This window comes from Chanodichthys erythropterus, chromosome 17 (genome assembly GCF_024489055.1).
Source record: "Chanodichthys erythropterus isolate Z2021 chromosome 17, ASM2448905v1, whole genome shotgun sequence".
NCBI lineage: Eukaryota > Metazoa > Chordata > Actinopteri > Cypriniformes > Xenocyprididae > Chanodichthys > Chanodichthys erythropterus.
In genome coordinates, this window is record NC_090237.1 from 4,069,970 (window position 1) to 4,095,013 (window position 25,044).

The following is a 25,044-nucleotide window of genomic DNA, read 5'->3' on the forward strand; positions in this document are numbered from 1 at the left end:
AATTAAACAATAAAAAGAAACAACTAAATTAAGTTGAAATTTCAGTATCTTTAATTGTTTGCATTTCTGAAACAATATGTTGAACATCAAAGTTGTAACCTTCCCATAAACAGACTAAACAGAGAGTTTGTTAAGTAAAATTAAATAAAAATGAATAGTAAGAATAAGTAAAAAAAGTAAGAATGAATAAATGTCACTGAAACTAAAAAACGTTTTAGTCAAAAGGTTTAGTTCTTGACATGGTAGTTTTTCTGCAAGGTCGACCATGTTAGGCCATTAGAGACTACAGGTGGAAAGATATATATGATAAAACATCATCTGGTTCATATCGGAGAAGGATTTGGTGTACTTGTACACTGTTCGTATCAAATAAACTAAAAAATAAACTAAACCAAAAACAGTTTTTAAAGTACAAACCCGATTCCAAAAAAGTTGGGACACTGTACAAATTGTGAATAAAAAAGGAATGCAATAATTTACAAATTTCATGCACTTATATTTTATTCACAATAGAATATAGAATATCATGAGAGCTACACGATGACTAGAATTCATTAATAATAAGTATTTAAAAATAAAAAGACATTTATCAAAAAGAATAAATCTGAATACAAATATTTTGCATACACCAATAACAAATGACTGATTGATGTTATTTCTGTAATTTTACATAGGGGATTTCAAACAAAACAATTCAAGTTGTTGGGGATAAACAGTTTAGCACCCCTTGAAACCAGATATGTTGAATAAAGACCCGGAGTCAAAGTTTAAAATAATTAATACATTGAAGAAAAATTTTATGAAGAATAGTTTGCAGTTTCATCAGCAGAAGCCAGCTTCAGGTCTCACAAGGAGTTCGTAGGCCGCTCTGCGTACATTCACATTTTCACAACAATTAAGTCAACTAACTACGTCATTACTTCAGGTTGAATGATTCTGATTGGCTAAGAAAAATAGACAAGATTAGAAATTTTCCACACGTGGACAGATAGTAAGAAGCACATCTCCCTTCGTCACGGTGATGACGAGGGGGACCCTAGATTTAGGTACCGGATGTCCTTTTGGGGTCATGATGTGGCATCTGCTGGTCTTGAGCAGAATGCCACTTGTCCAGTACAAAGGGACCTGAACAGAACACTTAGCGCACATACACGATTCACAGCTTCTTCAAGGCTGAAGTTGATCTGAGATCTGCTCTGAGCAGGAAACGTTCCCCAAAACATACTGATAACATGTTCTTTTCTCTCAGTGAGAGGTACAGAGGAAAATAGATGCTTTAACATACATACATTAACAGAAATATAAATGTTGATTAATAACTTAAAAGATATATATTGAAGCGGCAGTGGATTCCAGAATCCACCCCTTCAAAGTTAATAAATTAAGTGAATGAATACATATTCTGTTCCCCAACAAAACAGAAAAAAACACCTCTACAAATCTTGTGGCATTTCTATACATCTTTCTGAATCTCACATTAGTTACCTGAAAGCACTTGATCTGAGGAAAACATTTATTCAGTGTAACAATGTTTGTTTTTTTGTTTTTTACAATGAATCAGTTTTTGATCAGCTGAAACTCTCTCCTGAGTACAGTACGGTTTCTCTCCATTATGAACTCGCTCCTGTGATTTCAGGTGTCCACTGAGTGAAACCTTGTCACAATACGAGCACTTGTAAGGTCTTTCTCCAGTATGAATTCTTTGGTGCCGTTTCGGCAGCTGTAGTAAAGCTCTTCCTACAGTCACAACACACATGATCTCTCACTTCATTATGTGATTTTCAGCCTTGAAAAACTCTTTCCACAAAAAGAACTCACATAATGCCTCTCACCTGAATGAACTTTTAGGTGATCTTTTAAATGTGATGAAAAAAGTTTTTACCACACTGATCACAGTTAAATGGTTTTTCTCCAGAGTGAATGCGTAGATGATAACGGAGACTTGATTCACCAGCATAACTCTTTCCACACTGAGTGCATGTATAAGTTTTTTCTCCAGTGTGAATTGTCTTGTGTATATCAAGGTTTCCCTTTTGTCTGAAACTCTTTCCACACTGAGTGTGTAACAGTTGCAGTATGCTTGAGAGATGAGTCGTAAACAGAGATCCACAATAATGGGTTTCTTTAATATAAACGCAGGAGATTCACTACATACACACATACAGCAACCTTAGTTCAACTTAAAGCTACATTAGGAACAGACAAGGAGTGAAGGGAGTGAGTCCATATAAATAGGGAGTGCTGACGAGGGAGTCCAGGTGATGATGATGATCTGTGATGATGGGGAGATGACGAGGGAAGTGAGTGCAGGTGTGGAGAACAGGAGGATAATGGGAAATGGAGTTCAGGAAGACAAGGGATCTGTAACAGAGTGCATGTAAACGGTTTTTCTCCAGTGTGAAGTCTTATGTGTACATTAAAGTTTCCTTTATGTTGGAAACTCTTTCCACACTGCGAGCATGTGTACGGCTTTTTGGCTTTTGTTCCTTGAGTTTTGAAGTCATGTTTCTCCTCTTTAACTTCATTCAGTTTGTGTTTTTGCTCCATCACCTCCATCTGGTCTAAAATAAACATTAGGTAGTATAAATCATTTCAAGCAGAAAAACTCGAAAATTAAAGTTAATATTGCTTAAGCAAAGACAACAAGAGATCAGGGGTGTATTCCAGAAAGCAGGTTAAGTGACATACCCGGGTATGTTTAAAGGATAAGTTCACTTTAAAATGAAAATTAGCCCAAGCTTTACTCGCCCTCCAGCCATTCTAGGTGTATATGTCTTTATTCTTTCTGATGAACACAATCTGAGATATATTAATAAATATCCTGACACATCCAAGCTTTATAATATCGGTAAATGGGACCAATGAGTCTGAAGCTCAAGAATGTGCATTCATCCATCATAAACATACTGCAGGGGTTTAATAAAGGCCTTCTGGAGTCAAGCGATGTGTTTGTTTAGTGCGGCTGCTGTGTTCTTCCTTATGATTTGCCTCCAGCTGGAGCGGTGACGTCACAGTGACGTAGGCGATTAAGGGGTCTTATATGGTACGGTTGCCAAGATACCCTTACCCACTTACCTTACCTTACCCACAAAATCAACTTACCCACTAGCTTATCTTACCCCACTCTCCCCTACCTTCTATACCAAGTTCGCAGAGTTCAGACTTGTGTCCTTGGTAGTTAGGACTTGGCAAGTTCGACTCAGGAGAATGAACTCCCATGAACGGAAGGACACAAGTCTGGTGATTCTGCAAATGATACAGCGTACTTGATAATGTCACTCAGCTCACTCTGGCTTCTCCAGTTACCTCTGTATATATTTTAGGCAACAATAAAACAAAATGTGTTATAAAACACCACTCTGCCTCTTTTCGTTTTATTTAAAAACAAACAAACATATTAAAAGCCTCACAAATGTAGTTCAGGCAACGTGTTCATTGATTATCTTCAATGTCTGCATATATAGTATTTATAACAAAACGAAATATTAAACAGCCCTGCCTCTTTTCTTTTACATTTCAAAAATATTAAACATATTTTATATTAATGCACATATATTAATATGTGCATACTCTGATTATCTTCACTGTAATAAAATGAAATAACAAAACACAACCCTGTCTCTTTGTTATGTCAGTTGTAATGATCAGTAATAGCCATTATAAAAGGTATATTAAGAATATACAATAAGAAATAAAGCAAACAATTGTGAAAAGCGCTATACAAATAAATTCAATCAAGCATACAAAATCAGCGCTTTAGTACGCTACAACGGTAAAGTTAAATAGCCTAAATATATGAAGTTATGAAACGTTACTTTGCCCTCAGCCAAAACGATTTGCCACGAAACAAATTATAGATTTATTAGACGAAAGATCACCTGTTAGATATACAAAAGACGAATTATGTCATGTTTTACCACTACAGAGACATCAGAGCCAGCGGCAAATGTCAGAAGGACTAGTCAAGGTAAGTCTGTTCTTGGCGGGGCACATGAGTACTGAGCGTCCAGTGATCGCCTGGATCTCACAACTCCGAAAATGTCTGATCAAATTTTCAGAAAGGCTTCTACCTAAAATTTGAGCTTTAAACCAGTACATTCTCACCTGAAAAACTCTTGAAACAACATATCATGACATAATGACAGTAAAATGTTTAAATTATGCTGGTTCTCTCCTTTACTATTGACGCTTGCTGGTTAGTGCGAGATGCATTCTTGGTATACCTGGCTGTCTCAAGTCCGCACAAGTCACCCCTCAATGCATCCTCGATAAAAGGACGTATCAAGAACACATCCGGGGATTTGAACTGTCCTGGTTAGATGTGAACTTTGAATTGGAACAGTACTTGGACAGCGACTGATGACGTTTCACAAGAACACAAGACGACAAGAACAGGCAAGAACGCATATTGAGAAACGGCTCAACATGAGTAACGCGTCTTGAGTTATTCTATAGTCTTTGATGTGACATGACGCGTCACCATGGAAACAATAAGGGCAAACGTTCTAAAAAACTCACTCTGGGGATCAGCTAGAATATTTTAAACTCATGCTTGAAAGGGTTAAATGAATACATAGCTATCAATGACTAGAATTCATTAATAATAATTTGTCACGGAACGTAAAGGCAAAGGGAAGATCCAAGTGCAGCAAAGGTGTTTATTGAGGGCAATTCCATAAGGCGTAATCCAGAGTACAGGCAGGGGCCATAATCCAAAATAACAGTCCAAACATAAAACAAGAAACTACAAACCAAAACTGGGAAACATGAAATTCAGGGAACAGACTCCAGGGTGACATTCAACAATGAACCACAAGAACAGACAGAAACAACTCAGATTAAATACACAGACACTAATGACAAAATAACAAACAGCTGAGTGCAATGACGAATGGTGATTAGTCCGAGGAGTATGTATGGGAAATGTAGTTCATGAAATGGGTGAAACAGAGAGTCCGGGAAGGAGTGCCCTCTAGAGGCTGAAGGGCACTCTCACAGGTGATCGTGACATAATTACTTTAAAAATAAGACATTAATCAAAAATAATAAATCTGAATACAAATAATTTTGCATACGCCAGTAACAAATGACTGATTGAGGTTATTTCTGTTAATTTTACTTAGGGGATTTCAAACAAAACAATTCAAGTTCATAAATTAAATAAAAGTGACAATACATATTCTGTTCACAAACAAAACAGAAAAAACACCTTTACAAATCATTTCTGAATCTCACATTAGTTACCTGAAAACACTAGATCTGAGGAGAACATTTGTTCAGTGTAATGTTTTTTTTTTTTTTACTATGAATCAGTTTTTGATCAGGTGAAACTCTCTCCTAAGTACAGTATGGTTTCTCTCCAGTGTGAAGTCGCTCATGTGATTTCAGGTGTCCATACTGAGCGAAACTCTTGTCACAACATGAACACTTGAAAGGTCTTTCTCCATTATGAACTCGCTCATGTACTCTCAGTTGTCCAGACCGAGCAAAACTCTTATAACAATATGAGCACTTGTACGGTTTTTCTCCAGTATGAATTCTTTGGTGCTCTTTCAGAAAGGCAGCCCTATTAAAGCTCTTTCCACAGTCCAAACACACATGATCTCTCACTTTATTATGTATTTTCTGGTGCTGTTTACATATATCCAACCTTGAAAAACTTTTTCCACAAAGAGAACAAACATAAGGTCTCTCATCTGAATGAACTTTTAGGTGTGTTTTTAGAATTGATGACGAAATAAAATCTTTAACACACTGATCACAGTTAAATGTTTTTTCTCCAGAGTGACAGAGCAGATGATGTCTTAAACTTGCTGCATCTTTGAAACTCTTCTCACACTGAGTACAGTGGTACGGCTTCTCTCCAGTATGAACTCGCTCATGTGATTTCAGGGATCCTGGGTCAGTGAAACTCTTGTCACAATATGAGCACTTGTGAGGTTTTTCTCCAGTATGAATTCTTTGGTGCAGTTTCAAATTACTAGATGTAGTAAAGCTCTTCCCACAGTCCAAACACACATGATCTTTCACTTTATTGTGTGTTTTCTGGTGCTGTTTAAAATGATCCAGCCTTGAAAAACACTTTTCACAGAAGGAACACACATAAGGCTTCTCATCTGAATGAACTTTCAGGTGATAACTGAGACCTGTTGCTTGAGAAAAACTCTTTCCACACTGAGAACATGTATACGGTTTCTCTCCAGTGTGAGTTCTCATGTGTATATTAAGGTCTCCTTTTTTTATGAAACTTTTTTCACACTGAGTGCATGTATACGTTTTTTCTCCAGTGTGAACTCTCGTGTGTTTATTAAGGTCTCCTTTTTTTAAGAAAGACTTTTCACACTGAGTGCATGTATACGGTTTCTCTCCAGTGTGAATTCTCATGTGTACATTAAGGATTCCTTTATTTGTGAAACTCTTACCACACTGAGTGCATGTATACGGTTTTTCTCCAGTGTGAACTCTTATATGTCTTTTCAGGTTTCCTTTATCTTGGAATTTCTTTCCACACTGAGAGCATGCATAAGGTTTCTCTACAGCGTGAACTCTTGTGTGTTTATTAAGGTCTCCTTTTTGTATGAAACTCTTTCCACACTGAGTACATGTATACGGTTTTTCTCCAGTGTGAACTCTTATGTGTACATTAAGGTTTCCTTTATTTTGGAAACTCTTTCCACACTGTGAGCAGGTGTGCAGCTTTTTGGCTTTTGTTCCTTGAGTTTTGAAGTCATGTTTCTCCTTTTTAACTTCATTCAGTTTGTGTTTTTGCTCCATCACCTCCATCTGGTCTAAAATAAACAGTTAGATAAGTCAGTTCAAGGAAAAAAACTTGAAAATTCAAGTAGACATTGCTTAAGCAAAGACAACTAGAGATCAGGGGTGTACTCCAGAAAGCAGGCTATGTGACATATCCAGGTATTTTTTAAAGGATTACTTCACTAAAAATTAGCCCAAGCTTTACCTGCCCTCAAGCCATCCTAAGTGTATATGACTTTCTTCTTTTTAAAGAATACAATCGGAGAACACAAAACTCTTTCAATTCAAAATGCTTATGCTACACTACATACTACACCTTCCATATTTTAACTACGGAAAAAGCATTTTTCGTAAGTTGAATATGGAAGGTGGTCTGGTGGAAACTATATATTTTACTTTATAACTTGTTAAATATGGATATTTTTCTTACAAAAACACATCACTTCACTTCAGAAGGACTTTATTAACCCACCAGAGCCATGTGGAAAATGTTTATGATGGATGGAGGCACTTTTTTGAGCTTCATACTCATTGGTACAGTTCACTACCATTATAAAGCTCGGATGTCATGTCAAGTCATGTACACCTAGGATGGTTGAAAATTCACCTTTGCATCACAGAAATAAATTATATTTGAAAGTATATTAAAATAGAAAACCATAATTTTAAATTGCAATAATATTTCACACTATTATTGTTTTTTCTGTATTTATTATGAAATTAATGCAGCCTTAATGAGCACAAGAGACATATATATATATTATTTTCAGGAAAATGCACTGCTAAAGTAGTTCTAGGCAGGTCTTGACCACATTACAGTTCCATATCACATCGCCAAATGATTTCAGTTATTTCAAAGATCCTTACTGCCTACAACAGCAAAACAAACAAAACCCACAATGACGATCAAGCAAATAAATATAGTAAACAATAGAATAAAAACGACAAATTATTGTTATGGTTTTTGCCACAAAACACATTTTATTATGTCCGGAAAGTGCATACTCAGTCCAGCTCTCTCTTTCAATCTTTTGAGACTGTCTTGTGTGTAAGCAAGGTTTGGGTTAATCAACCAAGAGGTCAGGTTATGTCTGACTGTAGGATGACCTTGCTTTCTGGAAAACCCCCAGGTAACTGTTAGTGTCAAATATCAGATCTTTGATGAGGCAAAGGTTAGTTCTGTCATTCACTTATTAATATGACTAAAATTTAGATGAAAAATGGTAGAAACAAGGTTATGATTTAGATACATTACTGTATCATTTATCATCCATATACTGCTTATCTTTTCACAGCCACCAAAGTAGTCAACAATGAAGAATCAAGAATGGACACCAACCTATTTGTTCCTCAGTATCTTCATGTTTTATTCTGGATGGTTCTGGATCACTCATGTCTTCAATCTCCTCTTTAATAAACTCCATCTTTCACAGTCACACAGATTTCAGCTGCTACACCTTGAGTTTGTCCTTCTCTTGTAGGATGAGGTGAATATTCACAGTATTTATTGGTGAATTGCTGTGGGAGGAGCTTCACTGCAGGTGTGAACTTTGATCACTGTGTGATACTGACACCCACAGGACCAGATCTGGAAAAATCAAAGATAAGATACTGAATTTATAAAGAATTACTTTAATTACATTTAGATTACTTAACATGTTTGTTGAGATATTGAGAATTTTGATGTGGTTATATATTAGTTAAACTTAACATAAGGTTTGTTTAATTATTGTCCAAAGAAAAACAACAGGACCATCATGTTTAACTGAGCTGCTGATAAGCCTTTTTGTGGCACATTTTATTGGTGTGAACAGCTGAAACAGAGTCTGTGAAAAACTCTCTGTTACACAATAATTAATAAAAAACAGGACACACAACGCTGAATTAAAGTATTCATTTCTTTTAAACAAAGAAAAATTTGTAAATTCAACACGAATAAATATTTTTTTAAAGTATATAAAAATAAATACCTATTTGTTTTCAGTGAACAATTGGGAAACAATAAACTTTTATAAAAAACGAATTTAACACTTATCAGACATAATATCTTTATATTTTTACAGAACTGATGTTTTGCCAGCTATTCTATTCATCCGCACAATATAGTTTGATCAAAACAAAACTCACAACCGGGTGTGTCTCATACGTTCTGAAAAGTGAAGCCACGGGCTCTTTGATCGCCCCCTGGAGGCTGGATGCAGTACAGGTCATAAACCCCGCCCTCTCAATGCAGTCGAATGAGACTTCAGTGAAAACTTAAAAATAAATTCTGCTTCAAATAAAACTTTCTGAAAGATGGTTTTGGTCATTTAAGGTAGTTGTTATCACACTGATATATATTCAATTGTTCGTTTTTGTGATGATTTAGATTTTAGCTAGCAATTTGATTCTATAAAAACGGGGCGTGTCGTCATGATTCGAAGTTGATTGACAGGTTGTCTGAGGACTGTCGGAGCTTCGAGGGGAGATTGAAGATGTATTAACTAACTGCTAATTTTCGATTTCTTTGTCATTAACACAAACAAAATGAGTTGTTCAGCAGTAAACTGTACTAACCGACCTACAGGATCTGACGGATCACTGAACTTTTTTTCTGTAACATCAATGGGCGTTATAAGCTAATTAATAAATGTTATTAGTTAAGATAACACACCTAATGTTAACCATGTCGGGAAAAAGCAGGTGATCGTTATCTGGCAGTTACTTATTATTTTTATGGGTATAAAATAATAATTAGCAGGACAAAACTAATGATAGCTTACTCTAATTACAGCAATCGATCTCCTATAACGTTAGTTGAACTTGATTTAAAATGGCAGGACCGTTTCTGACGATTTAGAATTGTTTCTAGTGGCATATTATATTGATTTTATCTACTGAATTTGCTGTTTCAAAAATATTATTGCTCTAGAAACAGAATAGCCTATTATTTTATAGGTAGACTTTTAAATTGTGTATAATTTTTATAGTCTATTTAAAATACATGAATGATGACGCAGTCGTCTGGGCGGAAGTTTGATATCGCGACTCCGCCTCCGGCTCAACTGACGATTCCTTCTGCGCATGCCCAGGCTCCAAACTTTTTTTTTTTTGACGTATTGCGTAACGTGTCAGCGCCCATTCATCAACCCATTTTGGCTTCAGTTCAATACAATGGAAGGAAGCGACGTTGCGTTGTCCATCTTTTTTTACAGTCTATGCTCACAACACTCTGGCTGCGTCCGAAATCGCATACTTCCCTACTATATAGTATGCGAAAAACAGTATGCGAGGCGAGTAGTATGTCCGAATTCATAGTATTCGAAAAACAGTAGGCGAGAAGTACCCGGATGACCTACTACTTCCACCCGAATTCTGTAGTAGGCATTCGATGGACGCTACGCTATCCCGTGATGCCACAGGAAAGGATTCTTCATATTCATATTAAAAAATGGCGGAAAGCGGCGATATGCAGCTCATTCAAGTCCTTAAGTACCTCAAGAAAAACGGTGTTTATTGTGGTTAAATTGCACTTGTTTAACATTATGTAAGTAAACGGCTGACTTATTGAAAGTTTAAACAATGTAATGAGAAGATTAAGAGTTGGCTGTAAAAAGATGTTTAATCATTATTACTGACAGCACATCAAGCTAACGAACAGGTCGAGATAAGTTACATCCGCTTGCTAACACTGTTTTATTTAATGGTGACGCTGTTAAGCAGTTTAATGAGATTAGAAAACTTAACGGACAGCAACATTCAGGCGGTAGTAGTTTATAGGGCTCACAGTTTGTAGTTTTTTTAGAATATGTATATTATTATCATTGTATTTATTTGTATATATTGTATTTAATATTTAGGCTGTGTTGTGTATTTCTCTCGCCCTCTCTGTCTATCTACACATTATTTATTTATATATAATGTATTCAAGTTTGTTCATTGATTCATGTCTTTTGTTTCTCGTGTATTTTTATATGCATTCATTTTTAACAATAAATTACTTAATTTCATTGCTTCAAATCAGCCTCTGTCGTGATATTCACAGATGTATTTTTATTCTGAGGTAAAATTTCCTAGCTAAATAGGTGATTATGCTTTGGCATATTTAACAAGCTGTTGAAGAAAGCGTGATCTGCGAGCAGCTGACCGACGCCTCCTTTAAGCTGTTGATTGAATTATTTAAAAAATAATGCATTAATATGCATTAATTAAAAAAAAAAAAAACATTGCTGATGAAAGCGAAGTAGAGCAGGCCCTTTAAATTTCCGCGCTGTTGTGACGACGCATGACAAGTGACAACATTAACATGGCGGATGTAGTACGTCCGAATTCCATTCATACTACCCATATTCATACTATACAGAACGTACTGTTTTAACGGTCGAGAAGTACGTTCAAATTCAAATGTAGTACCTACTCATGTAGTATGCGATTTCGGACGCAGCCTCTGTCATGATACAGCCGTACATGTGCTCTTATTGTCGTAAACATCTACCGTACCGCGCCTGCGGGTGTCGAAACTTACATCTTGCTCTAGGAGGCGCTGAATGATTCTGAGATTCCTGAAACCATCACAAGTTTTTATAGCGATTGTCAGTCATATGTGATGATAACATTAGAGTATGAAAGATCAAATGAAACACGACTTATGTTGCTTTCTCTGATTAGGTCTACACTGTTAATGAACCTGATGAAAGTGAATGAAGTAGTCAAAACATAATTAATTTATAACTAAAGAAAGCCTGGTCAATGTATACAATATTTTAATATATTTAAGGTAGGCAAAATATTTGACTAAAATGCTAATAAAAATAAAATTACTCACTGTAATAATAAAGAAAATATGTGTCAGTAAAATATTATTGAATCTTTTACACTTTATGTGACTTACACAAGGAGCACTGCAATCAATTTGGCATAAGAGTCAACAAATGTAGGCTACTTTGTAGTGTGAATGTGTCTAGTAAGAACAAAAAATTAAATGTAGGCTACTTTGTAGTGTGAATGTGTCTAGTAAGGCCAAAAAAATTTTTTTTGAAGACTTGATAGCATCTCAAAGAGATACTGAAATTTGTGCTTAATGTTGAAATTTACAACAAAGAAACTGAACAACTCAAAATTAAACTCAAACTGAGGAAATAGTTTAATGACTGATGCGGTGAGATCCAGGCAAACGAGCAATGATTATGTGAGATACAAATTTATTAAGTAAAAATGTACAATTATAAAAACAACAATTGAATCAAATATGAAAAATGTACAAACATTTTTAAACAAAATAAATAAAATCGATCTTATTCTATAGATTATAATAAGTTCCAAAGTATTGTCTTTAACAGATGAAGATTGAGAAGATCACAGTATAATACAAAGAAGGACTCAAAAGAAGTGATATATTTGCAGAATACAAGCAGAGAAAGAAGAGAAGAAGCAGAAGATATGAAGAATAAAATAACAGCAAAGAATATAAATTCAGGAAACTTACATCCTCCTGAACTTGTGTTTTGATCTAATAAAAAAAAAAAAAAGGTCAAACAGACCATTATTTCATATTCGACATGACCGGTCAAATGCTACAGTTGCAAAGATAGAAGAAAATAGATAAACGAGGTGTAATTTTGACACCTGTAAAATGCCCCTATTATGCTATTTGAAACTTTCCTACAACAGGTTTACATGCAAAGGTCAAAAACACTTTCATTTTCTCATAATATACATTGAAAATCATTAAAAATGTGGTGATGTGCAAACGACTCACTGGATGAATCAGTCTCTCTAAATCCCTCCTTTCCACAAGCCTGCTCTGCTCTGATTGCCCAGATGGCACAGTCTGTTGTGATTGGTCTACCACACACAGCTCTGAAGCTTCCTAAAGCTCAGCGATTGTACACACTGTAAAGACAGTAACAATGGCATTGATTTTACTATATAAATACTAGCACAAATCTGATGATTAAATACTGGAAAAACTAGTTATTTAACCTGAACCTCCATCACAAAGACTTCAGCAGGATGTTTCTCAGTGATACAGTCCCATCTTTAACCACTGGTTCTTCACAGCCTCATCCTTTGGAAGTTAAAATAAACTAAATTTCCTTTCACACTGCAGAGCACAGCGTCTTGTCAACATGTTATCCACACAAACGAGCTCCAGCATTGGAGAGGGGTTCAAGTGTTCGCTGGAGTCCACGCAGAACGCAGGCAGGCAATGAGCATTATGCAAATGTATTAACTTGTGATGTGTGAACTTCGCAGAAAAGAGATTTGAATCATTTAAGCTGTTCAGATTCGACTCTTTGTTTTGAGAGATAATAACTATTTATGATGCACTTTCAGCTTTAAAACTTTGCAGACTGTTTACATTCACATACAGCTACATTACACACTGCCTGAAAGGTAATTTTCAAAAATCCATATCGCAGATCATACATTATCTCATGTCTGCAGAGATGGAAACAGGCATATTTTGATACAAAGGTATGTCATGTAATCAATTGTGATGGAAAAAAACACCCACTAGATCTTTCAGTACAGAAGAGAAACATCTGGACATAATCAAACATATCAGAGCATATAGTAATATATATATATATATATATATATATATATATATATATATATATATATATATATATATATATATATATATATATACACACACACATGCATCTCAATAAATTAGAATGTCATGGAAAAGTTCATTTATTTCAGTAATTCAACTCAAATTGTGGAACTCGTGTATTACATAAATTCAATGCACACAAACTGAACTGCTTTAAGTATTTGGTTCTTTAATTGTGATGATTTTGGCTCACATTCAACAAAAAAACACCAATTCACTATGTCAATAAATGAAGATGTCTGTGTGCGGTGGCTCTTGATGCGCTGATTCCAGCTTCAGTCCACTCCTTTTGGAGCTCTCCTAAGTTTTTAAATCGGCTTCGCCTGACAATCTTTTCAAGCCTGCGGTCATTCCTTTCACTAGTACACTTTTTCCTACTCTGTGGCTTACCCTCATTTTAGAGGGTCTTGATGATCGTCTTCTGGACAGCTGTCAAGTCAGCAGACTTCCCCATGACTGCTGTTGGAATTACTGACCTAAATCCAGTATTTATACCCTGAGAATGGTAATTTATTAGAATTTGAAATTAAAAATTCTAATAATACTGATTTTTTTATTTTGATGAGCAGAAAGCTGTAATCATCAAAATGAAAACAAAAAAGTCTGGAAATATTTTACTTTAATAAATAATAAATCTAATAATAAGTTGAATAAATCTAGAATATATTTAAGTTTTACTTTTTGAATTAAATTACAAAAAAAAAAGAAACTTTTTCATGATATTCTAATTTATTGAGATGCACCTGTATATATGTATATTATCTATAATCTTAAGGCATATAAGGAATATATGGATCATAAGGAATATAACAATTAATGATGATTAAATGAATACATATCAATTCATTAATATAAAAAGGAATAATAATTAAAATAAATAAAAGACACTTATCAAAAGAATAAATCTGTATATCAATAATTTTGCATACACCAATGACAAATGATTGATAACAGGTTTTTGTTACAGTAATTTCTCTAAATTTACAAAGAATTCAAGTTCATAAATTAAAGTGACTGAATATATATTCTGTTCCCCAACAAAACATAAAAAAACACCTCTACAAATCTTGTGGCATTTCTATAATTTTTTTCTGAATCTCACATTAGTTTCCTGACAGCACTAGATCTGAGGAGAACATTTGTTCAGTGTGAACAGTGTTTTGTGTACTGTGAATCATTCTAGTTTTTGTTTTGCGTAAAACTCTCTCTACGGCTTCTCTCCATTATGAACTCGCTTGTGTATTTTCAGGTTTCCAGAACGAGCGAAACTCTTGTCACAATATGAGCACTTGTAAGGTTTTTCTCCGGTATGAATTCTTTGGTGCTGTTTCAGATGACTATATGCTGTAAAGCTCTTCCCACACTCCGAACACACATGATCTCTCACTTTATTGTGTGTTTTCTGGTGCTGTTTACATATATACAGCCTTGAAAAACTCTTTCCACAGAAGGAACACACATAAGGCTTCTCATCTGAATGAATTTTCAGGTGATAACTGAGACCTGTTGCTTGAGAAAAACTCTTTCCACACTGAGTGCATGTATACGGTTTCTCTCCAGTGTGAATTCTCATGTGTACATTAAGGATTCCTTTATTTGTGAAACTCTTACCACACTGAGTGCATGTAAACGGTTTTTCTCCAGTGTGAACCCTCATGTGTGTGTTAAGGTTTCTATTATTTAGGAATTTCTTTCCACACTGAGAACATTCATATGGTTTTTCTCCAGTGTGAACTCTTGTGTGTTTATTAAGGTCTCCTTTTTGTATGAAACTCTTTCCACACTGAGTGCATGTAAACGGTTTTTCTCCAGTGTGAAATCTTGTGTGCTTATTAAGGTCTCCTTTTTGTATGAAACTCTTTCCACACTGAGTGCATGTAAACGGTTTCACTCCAGTGTGAAATCTTATGTGTACATTAAGGTCTCCTTTATTCCGGAAGCTCTTTCCACACTGTGAGCAGGTGTGCAGCTTTTTGGCTTTTGTTTCTTGAGTTTTGAAGTCACTTTTCTCCTCTTTAACTTCATTCAGTTTGTGTTTTTGCTCCATCACCTCCATCTGGTCTAAAATAAACATTAGGTAGTATGAATCAGTTCAAAAACTTGAAAATCCAAGTTAACATTGCTTAAGCAATGACAACAAAAGATCAGGGGTGTATTCCAGAAAGCAGGTTATGTGACATACACGGGTATGTTTAAAGGACTAGTTCTCTTTGCAAACCTAAATCTCTCTTCTCTGAGATAAAGAAACTTGTCAAACCATCATCCATATCCATTAATGGCTCTGTTGATCTCTGTGAAAGCTTTGCTACATAAAACTGATAAAAGCTTTTTCCCCAGCTGTCTCTCCCTACTAATCTCCATGTCTGATATGCTGCCTGCTAAACACTTTTTTACTCACACATCTGTGGTTGAACAACTGATCACCAAATCTAACTCTGCCTCCTGTACACTCAATCTTATTCCAACATACCTACATGAAACCCTTTTGTCTTCACTTATCCAACCTATTACTCATTATAAACAGATCTCTTGCCACTGGTTGTGTTCCATATAATCTAAAAGCAGCTGCCATCACCCCAATTCTTAAGAAGTCTGGTCTTGATAACACTGATCTGAACAACTATAGACCAACATCAAACCTCCCATTTGTTGCTAAATTACTGAAGAAGGTAGTTGTAGCACAACTGCAGTTACATTTAGAGAAACACAACCTTTTTGAAACATTTTAATCTAGATTTTGTCCCTCCCACAGCACAGAAACAGCACTTTTAAAAGTGGTAAATTATCTCTGTGGTGAGGGGAGCGTGGTTCAGCAAAGTCTGCAATGGGAGAGAGAGTTGGGAGATGAGCGGTGAGTGAGTGGGTTAAACACAAATAACGAACACCTGTGTCTTGTTTCAGTTACTGGCGTGGAGAAAGTATAAAACGCCAGGAGAAACAGGAGTGTGTGAGAGAGAGAGAGAAGGACTGCTGACTGGTGGAGCCTGATCGGACTGAAGGATCTTTGCTGGAGTGAAAGTTTATGCAACTGTATTTATTTTTTGGTACTCTGTGCACAACAAACTGTTTAAGGAGTGAATTTATTATAATAAAACCACCATCAGCAGTCAAGCTGACCCTGTCCTCTTCCTTCCTTTACAAGAACTTCATCACAATCTCCTTTTGATTTCTGATTCAGGTGGCCATAGTATCCTGATTCTCCTTGATCTCAGTGCAGCATCTGATACTGTTTGCCATTCTATACTTCATTCTTAACTATTTGAAATAGGTATTACTGGTGCTGCTTTTCAGTGTTTAACTTCATATCTATTGGATAGACAGCAATTTACTAGGATAGGTAAGAATAGGTCTTGTACCGTCACTATTTCCCGTGGTGTACCCCAGGGTTCTGTCCTTGGTCCCCTTTTGTTTCTCATTTATGTGCTGCCACTCGGTCAGATCATCAGACGTTATAGTCTCAATTTTTATAGTTACGCTGATGATATTCAAATTTATTTACAGTTAAACCCAACTCAGTCTGTCCACCCCTTTCAGTTATTTCTTGCCTTCAAGAACTTAAAACCTGGATGTCTGATCATTTTTTACAACTTAATGCTGATAAAACTGAAATCATGCTGGTTGGCCCTAAATCACAGAGCTTTTCCCAGCACAACATTTTTATTGATATCAATGGTGTCCAGATTAGGCCATCAACATCTGTGCGGAATTTGGGAGTACTGTTCGACTCTACACTATGTTTCGATTCACATATTGGTCAGATGGTTAAATCATGCTTTTACCAATTGCAAAATATTGTTTGTATACGTCCCTCACTTAATTCTAGAGATGCAGAAACTGTTATCCATGATTTTATAATCTCCAGATTGGACTATTGTAACTCCTTATATAGCGGACTACCTGCCATAGCAATTAAGTGCCTTCAAATGGTACAAAACTCTGCTGCTCGAGCCCTTACATATAACAAAAATTCCGAGCATTTCACTTCCATCCTTTACCAACTTCACTGGCTTCCTGTGGTCAATCGTATCCAGTTTAAAGGTTCCAAAAACGGAGGTAACTTTGAGGGTATGTAATGCCTCATTTCCACAGAGGGGAACAGTTCAGCAAAGAGCGCAATTTTTGCCGTTTCCATTGCCAGAAGTTGTGAATGGTACGCTAATTCCGAAACATACCATACCACTTTTTTGAGGCCCTTCTATTGGGGTACCTAGCACAATAGTGCTAAAGGGTGGAGCTAAACTCACTGCTGAACGCTGATTGGTTGACAGAGAATCGTCACTTGTGCTTGCTACAAAGGGAATAACAACACAAAAGGCGCCATTTGTTTTTTAATAAAATTGAAACACAATACCGTTTCTTCTTGTGACAAGCAGCCACATGCCAAGAAGCTAGAACAAGATCTGCTGGATGTCCTCCATTGTTGTTTACTGTGTCACTTTCTTCTTCACGCGAGAATGACATTGATCACTAGCAGGATCTGTTCCAGGGTTAGTTTACTTTAGAGCTATCAGTGCATATGTGACCTATTGATGAAGCTACAGTGGGCATGACAGATTGCTCACAATTTTATACATGTAGTTATATCAATATATGAAGCATGATTAAAACAAGGTAATGCTTATTTTATTGAAGTTAATGTTATATATATATATATATATATATTATTTATTTTTTTTATTTTTTTTTTTTAAAGAAAATGCACTGCTAAAGTATTCTAGGCAGGTCTTGAACACATTGAAGTGCCATACCACTCCGCCAAATGATTTCAGTTATTATTTCAAAAGGTCCTTACTGCCTACAACAGCAAAACAAACAAAACCCATAACGACGATCAAGCAAATAAATTTAGTAAACAATAGGATAAAAATGACAAATTATTGTTCTCTCTCTCTTTCAAACACGCACACATACAGTACGGACACCCTTGCACAGAAACGTGTTGTCTGCTTTGCTCTGACAAATTAATCAGTAAAATAGATCAGCAACTTAAAAACTACATGACATTTCTCACTAACTGTGTGGTTCTTGAAGTAAATTAACTTACAGTTTCTCTATTAGTGGACACACTGCTGCCGTGAGAGACTCAGGTAGGCTGATTCACATATGCTTATTCTCTCTCTCTCTCTTTCTCTCTCAACCGTATTAATAACTGTATTAGTCTGCTATGGCTCAAGCTTCCGTCACTAGTTCTGAAATTAAGTTTCAGAATTAGCAACGGAGGTTTGAGATGAGATGCATAAGAAATTATACCCACACACAAGAGTGCTTTAAGGACAAAAACCTGACAAATGTCTTGAAATATGACATCTGAACACTGTCTTGAGGTGTGGTAACCGTAGTATAAGCGTAATAATTGATTCTGGACTGTTGAATTATTAGAAAACCCAAGGTGTAACGGCATTACCACATCGGGTGTGTATTCTCCTCTAACAATTCAAGGGCTCGTCATCAATTATTCCTCACGTAATTAATATAAGGTGAAAAAAATAGAACATTTCTATAATATACTTAAAGTGTTCTATTTTCTTATAGTACATTTGAACCCATAGTGTACTACAAATGGTAGCTAAATATATTTTTTTTAAATACAGAGATAGTATATTAAAATCACATTTTAGTTCATATTTCATGCTGTCTCAAAATAGCACAGTTACAAGTACACTTCGATGTTCTTAAGATCTTAAGTAGTAATAAAGAAGAATTTTTAGTATATTAAGTACAAAATTAGTGTGTAAAAATAGAGCACTTTAAGTACATTATAGAAGTGTACTTTTTTTTTCACCTCGGTTGCATCTCACATTGTTGATCTGTATTCAGGTCTTTTTTTGCAACCAATTTTTTTTTATGCTACAATGTACTTCTATAATTTTGCTTCCATAATGCTTGAAAGGTTTGATATATATATATATATATATATATATATATATATATATATATATATATATATATATATATATATCAAACCTTTCAAGCATTATGGAAGCAAAATTAATAAACTTACTGCCATGTTATCTTCACAAGCACAGACTTTTATTTAATTGAATAAGTCTTTATTATATAATTAGCATCAAACTAACAATATAGTTCTTATTCACCATGATTAAAGATTATTACACAAAACGATTGAAAAATTATTGCACAACCACCAAATAAGTGGATATGCACTAAGTAAGTAAATAGCATTTAAACAAAAGAGGAAGACAGAAGTAGTATGAGTGCTTTTTCTTAGCATCCATTCCATGGTGACTCATCGATTTGTCACTTTGTTAAGAATGTCTTGTGTGTTAACTCTGAACATATTCTGGGTTGGATAAACTTACTCCCAGATGTGTTTTGGAATCAGCATGCCTCAAGTAATCAATGTTTGGGTTAATCAACCAAGAGTTTAGGGTATGTTTGACTGTAAGATAATCTTGCTTTCTGGAAAACCCCCAGGTAACTGTTAGTATCCAATATCAGATCTTAGATGTGGCAAAGGTTAGCTGTCATTCACTTGTTAATATACTTAAAATTTAGATGAAAAATGCTAGAAACAAGAGTATGATTTAGATGCATTAATGTATCATTTATCATCCATTTACTGCTTATCATTTCACAGCTACTAAAGCAGTCAAAAATGAAGAATCAAGAACGGACACCAACCTATTTGTTCTTCAGTATCTTCATGTTTTATTCTGGATGATTCTGGATCACTCATGTCTTCAATTTCCTCTTTTATAAACTCCATCTCTAACAGTCACAGATTTCAGCTTCTACACCTGGAGATTGTCCTTCTCTTGTAGGATGATGTGAATATTCCCAGTATTTATTGGTGAATTGTTGTGGGAGGAGCTTCACTGCAGGTGTGAACTGTGATCACTGTGTGATACTGACACCCACAGGACCAGATCTGGAAAAATCAAAAGAGAAGTTACTGAATTTATACTGAAATACTTTAATTTCATTTAGATTAGATATTTAGATTGAACATGTTTGATGAAATATGGAGAATTTTGGTTACATATTAGATTACATATACATTACATATTACATTACATATACTATATATTTAACACAAGGTTTGTTTAATTCTTGTCCAAAGTCTGAGAAAAACAACAGGACTATCATGTTTAACTGAGCTGCTGAAAAGCCTTTTTGTCTCCAAAAGTTCCCTGTTTTCACCTCATTCATTATGGTGATGTCTGAGATCTTCTGTAAACATATTTTATTGGTGTTAACAGCTGAAACAGAGTCTGTGAAAAAACTCTCTGCCAATATATTATTACTCTCTAATTAATAATAAACCAGGACGCACAACGCTGAATTAAAGTCTTAATTCCTTTCAAATAAATATATAAACATATTACTAACCCTAAACCATATCTTCATATTTTAAAGAATGTCTTACCAGATGTTTTATTCGTTCGCACAGCATAATTTGAACAAACCAAATCAAAACAAAACTCACACAACACTCTGCCGTGATACAGCCGTACATGTGCTCTTATTGTCGTAAACATCTGCCGTACTGCGTCTACGGGTGTCACATGTGTTATTCGCTCTTCTTCCTATAGGAGGCGCTGAATGATTCTGAGATTCCTGAAACTATCACAACTTTGTATAAGATTGTCAGTCATATGTGATGGTAACATTAGAGCATGAAAGATCAAATGAAACAGACACAAGACTTCTGATATTGTCTCTGATTAGGTCTACACTGTTAATTTGTCAAGGAACCTGATGAAACTGAAAGACTGACAGTAATCATATAAAGAAAGAAATATATCATTAAAATATTATATAATACACCCTCTAGATCTTTCAGCACAGAAGAGACACATTAGGAAATATATATATGATTTAAAAAAAAAAACAGTAACATGTAAAAATAATTATGCTGCATAAGGAATATAACAATGATGATTAAATGAATAAACTAACAATGACTATAATTCATAAAAAAAGAGATTAATAAGTCATAAAAAGGAATAATTATTAATAGAAATAAAAGACATTAATCAAAATAATACATTTGTTTCAATTTAGCATACAACAATGACAACAAATGACTGATTGTAGGTTTGTGTTACATTTATTTCTCTAACTTTACATAGGAGGGTTCAAACAAAGAATCAAATTAATAAATTAAAGTGACTGAATACATATTCTGTTCAACAAAACAGAAAAAAAAGCACCTCTACAAATCTTGTGGCATTTCTACAATTTTTTTTTTTTTTTCTGAATTTCACATTATTTATTTGAAAGCACTAAATCTGAGGAGAACATTTCTTCAAGTTTTTTTATGAATCATTAGAATTTTTGATTGGGAAAAACTCTATCGCTTCTCTCCAGTATGAACTCGCTCATGTACTTTCAGTTGTCCAGACCGAGCGAAACTCTTGTCACAATATAAGCACTTGTAAGGTCTTTCTCCAGTATGAATTCTTTGGTGCTGTTTCAGACAGTCAGCTCTATTAAAGCTCTTCCCACACTCCAAACACACATGATCTCTCACTTTATTATGTATTTTCTGGTGCTGTTTACATATATCCAGCCTTGAAAAACCCTTCCCACAGACAGAACACACATAAGGCCTCTCATCTGAATGAACTTTCAGGTGTTTTTTTAGATGTGATGATAAAATGAACTTTATACCACACTGATCACAGTTAAATGGTTTTTCTCCAGAGTGAATGCGCAGATGATGTCTTAAACTTGCTGCATCTTTGAAACTCTTCTCACACTGAGTACAGTGGTACGGCTTCTCTCCAGTATGAACTCGCTCATGTGATTTCAGGGATCCTGAGTCAGTGAAACTCTTGTCACAATATGAACACTTGTAAGGTTTTTCTCCAGTATGAATTCTTTGGTGCAGTTTCAGATGACTAGATGTTGTAAATTTCTTCCCACACTCCAAACACACATGATCTTTCACTTTATTGTGTGCTTTCTGGTGCTGTTTAAAATGATCCAGCCTGGAAAAACTCTTTCCACAGAGAGAACACACATATGGCCTCTCACCTGAATGAACTTTCAGGTGATAACTGAGACCTGTTGCTTGAGAAAAACTCTTTCCACACTGAGTGCATGTAAACGGTTTTTCTCCAGTGTGAACTCTCATGTGTCTGTCAAGGTTTCCTTTATCTAGGAATTTCTTTTCACACTGAGAGCATGTATATGGTTTCTCTACAGTGTGAACTCTTGTGTGTTTATTAAGGTTTGTTTTTTTGTGGAAACTCTTTCCACATTGTGAGCAGGTGTTCAGCTTTTTGGCTTTTGTTCCTTGAGTTTTGAAGTCATGTTTCTCCTCTTTAACTTCATTCATTTTGTGTTTTTTCTCCATCACCTCCATCTGGTCTAAAATAAACATTAGGTAGTATAAATCAGTTCAAGGAGAAAAACTTGAAAATGAAAGTTAACATTGCTTAAGCAAAGACAATAAAAGATCAGGGGTGTATTCCAGAAAGGTATGTTTAAAGGATTAGTTATCTTTAAAATTAAAATTACAGCAAGCTTTACTCACCCTTAAGCCATCCTAGGTGTATATGACTTTCTTCCTTCTGATGAACACAATCTGAGAACATAAAACTCTTGAGAACACAAACATCTACACCTTCCGTATTCAAACTATGGAAAAAGCTTACGCTGTACATCCTGTGCCTTTCCAATTCAACTTTCGGAACTGACGCGATGCCAGTTGTTTTTTTTGTAATTTGCAGATAAAAGGTGGTCTGGCAAAAGCTGGATATTTTACTTCATAACTTGTTAAATATGGATTTTTTTTTTTACACAAACGCATAACTTCCCTTCAGAAGACCTTTATTAACCCCCCAGAGCCACGTGGAATATGTTTATGATGGATGGAGACACTTTCTTCAGTTCATTCTCGTTTGGTAACGCATACTACCATTATAAAGCTGGTATGCATCAGGATATTTATTAATATTTCTCTGATGGTCTTCGTCAGAAACAAGAAAGTCATATATACCTAGGATAGCTTGAGGGCGAGTAAAGCTTGGGTTTATTTTCATTTGAAAGTCAACTAATCCTTTAAGGACAAAAACCTGACAAATGTCTTGAAATGCGACATCTGAATAGTGTCTAATTGGCTCCGGACCATTGAATTATTGTTAGAAAACAATGCACACCTGAGGGTGCATTTACCACATCGGGTGTGCATTATTTTTAAACAATTCAACGGCTCATCATCAATTATTCCTTACATAATTTGCATCTCACATCGTTGATCTGCATTAAATAAAAGAAGAAGAAAGAAGTAGTATGGGGTGCTTTTTCTTAGCGTATGTTTCCATGGTGACTCGTGGATTCATCACTTTGTTAAGAATGTCTTGTGTGTTAACTCTGAACACATTCTGGGTTGGCTGAACTTACTCCTAGACGTGTTTTTGGCATCAGCATACCTCAAGTAAGCAAGGTTTGGGTTAATCGATTTAAAGTTCAGGGTATGTTTGACTGTAAGATAATCTTGCTTTCTGGAAAACCCCCAGGTAACTGTTAGTATCCAATATCAGATCTTTGTTGTGGCAAAGGCTAGTTCTGTGATTCACGTGTTAACATGATTAAAATTTAGATGAAAAATGGCAGAAACAATGTTATGATTTAGATGCATTACTGTATAATTTATCATCTATATACTGATTATTATTTCACAGCCACCAGAGCAGTCAACAATGAAGAATCAAGAATGGACACCAACCTATTTGTTCCTCAGTATCTTCATGTTTTATTCTGGATGGTTCTGGATCACTCATGTCTTCAATCTCCTCTTTAATAAACTCCATCTTTAACAGTCACACAGATTTCAGCTGCTACACCTGGAGTTTGTCCTTCTCTTGTAGGATGATGTGAATATTCCCAGTATTTATTGATGAATTGTTGTGATGACTCTGCGATACTGATGCCCACAGGACCACATCTGGAACAATCAATGATAAGTTACTGAATTTATTTATACTGAAATACTTTAATTACATTTCGATTACTTGAACATGTTTGTTGAATTATAGAGAATTTTGATGTGGCTGCATATTATTTGCATTTAACACAAGGTTTGTGGAATTCTTGTCCAAAGTCTGAGAGAAACAACAGGACCACCATGTTTAACTGAGCTGCTGAAAAGCCTTTTTGTCTCCAAATTCTCCCTGTTTTCTCCTCATTCATTATGGTGTTGTCTGAGATCTTCTGTAAAGTGGCACATTAAGCACATTTTATTGGTGTGAACAGCTGAAACAGAGTCTGTGAAAAACTCTCTGGCAACATATTATTACACTCTAATAATAAACCAGGACACACAAGGCTGAATTCATTTCTTTCACATTAAGAAGAAAAAAGAAAAAAAAAATACTGACCTCAAACTTTTTGAAAATTAAACTTTGATCACGGGAATAAATAATATTTAAAGTATATAAAGATAAACACCAGTTTGTTTTCAGTGAACAATTGGGCAACAATTAACTTCTATAAAAACCGAATTTTAAAATCCAAAACTTATCAGACATACTATCACATCTTATTTTTAAAGAACTGATGTCTTACCGGATATTCTATCTTATCCGCACAGTATAATTCGAACAAATAAAATCAAAACAAAACTCACACAACACTCCACTGTGATACAGCCGTACATGTGCTCTTATTGTCGTAAACATCTACCGTACTGCGTATGCGGGTGTCGCATGTGTTATTCG

General features: G+C 35.2%; 2 protein-coding genes across 6 annotated transcripts; both read right to left on the minus strand.

Moving 5' to 3' along the window:
• Positions 1-4,653: 4,653 nt before the first annotated feature.
• LOC137005190 (zinc finger protein 271-like) lies at positions 4,654-20,826 on the minus strand. Its single transcript, XM_067366011.1, has 5 exons — positions 20,745-20,826; positions 20,000-20,246; positions 14,569-15,418; positions 11,203-11,297; positions 4,654-6,788 (listed from the first exon to the last, which is right to left on the minus strand). The coding sequence occupies exons 2-5, from the start codon at positions 20,082-20,084 to the stop codon at positions 5,338-5,340; spliced, it is 2,481 nt and encodes an 826-aa protein (XP_067222112.1). The 5' UTR covers positions 20,085-20,246; positions 20,745-20,826; the 3' UTR covers positions 4,654-5,337.
• Positions 20,827-21,417: 591 nt separating this feature from the next.
• Positions 21,418-24,978, minus strand: LOC137004352 (zinc finger protein 436-like). 5 transcript variants are annotated; one of them, XM_067364604.1, is made up of 5 exons: positions 24,954-24,978; positions 24,452-24,538; positions 24,054-24,272; positions 22,860-22,910; positions 21,418-22,693 (listed from the first exon to the last, which is right to left on the minus strand). In XM_067364604.1, the coding sequence occupies exons 3-5, from the start codon at positions 24,136-24,138 to the stop codon at positions 21,672-21,674; spliced, it is 1,158 nt and encodes a 385-aa protein (XP_067220705.1). In that variant the 5' UTR covers positions 24,139-24,272; positions 24,452-24,538; positions 24,954-24,978; the 3' UTR covers positions 21,418-21,671. The 5 variants fall into 5 exon arrangements, with proteins under 5 accessions (XP_067220705.1, XP_067220703.1, XP_067220702.1 ...); XM_067364602.1 differs by having other exon boundaries at positions 24,893-24,977; XM_067364601.1 differs by having other exon boundaries at positions 24,706-24,970.
• Between the last annotated feature and the right edge of the window lie 66 nt (positions 24,979-25,044).

Bases quoted from the DNA above. Each gene is read 5' to 3' on its own strand.
- LOC137005190 (XM_067366011.1), bottom strand. From the start codon at position 20,084: ATGGAGTTTATAAAAGAGGAAATTGAAGACATGAGTGATCCAGAATCA. The intron at 15,419-19,999 runs GTTGGTGTCCGT...TGTTTATTTTAG, and splicing joins AGATACTGAAGAACAAATAG to ACCAGATGGAGGTGATGGAG. The intron at 11,298-14,568 runs GTAGAGAGAGTT...TGATGGTTTCAG, and splicing joins GTTCATAATGGAGAGAAGCC to GAATCTCAGAATCATTCAGC.
- LOC137004352 (XM_067364604.1), bottom strand. From the start codon at position 24,138: ATGGAGTTTATTAAAGAGGAGATTGAAGACATGAGTGATCCAGAACCA. The intron at 22,911-24,053 runs GTTGGTGTCCAT...TTATGTTCTCAG, and splicing joins AGATACTGAGGAACAAATAG to ATTGTGTTCATCAGAAGGAA. The intron at 22,694-22,859 runs GTGAGTAAAGCT...TGTTTATTTTAG, and splicing joins ACACCTAGGATGGCTTAAGG to ACCAGATGGAGGTGATGGAG.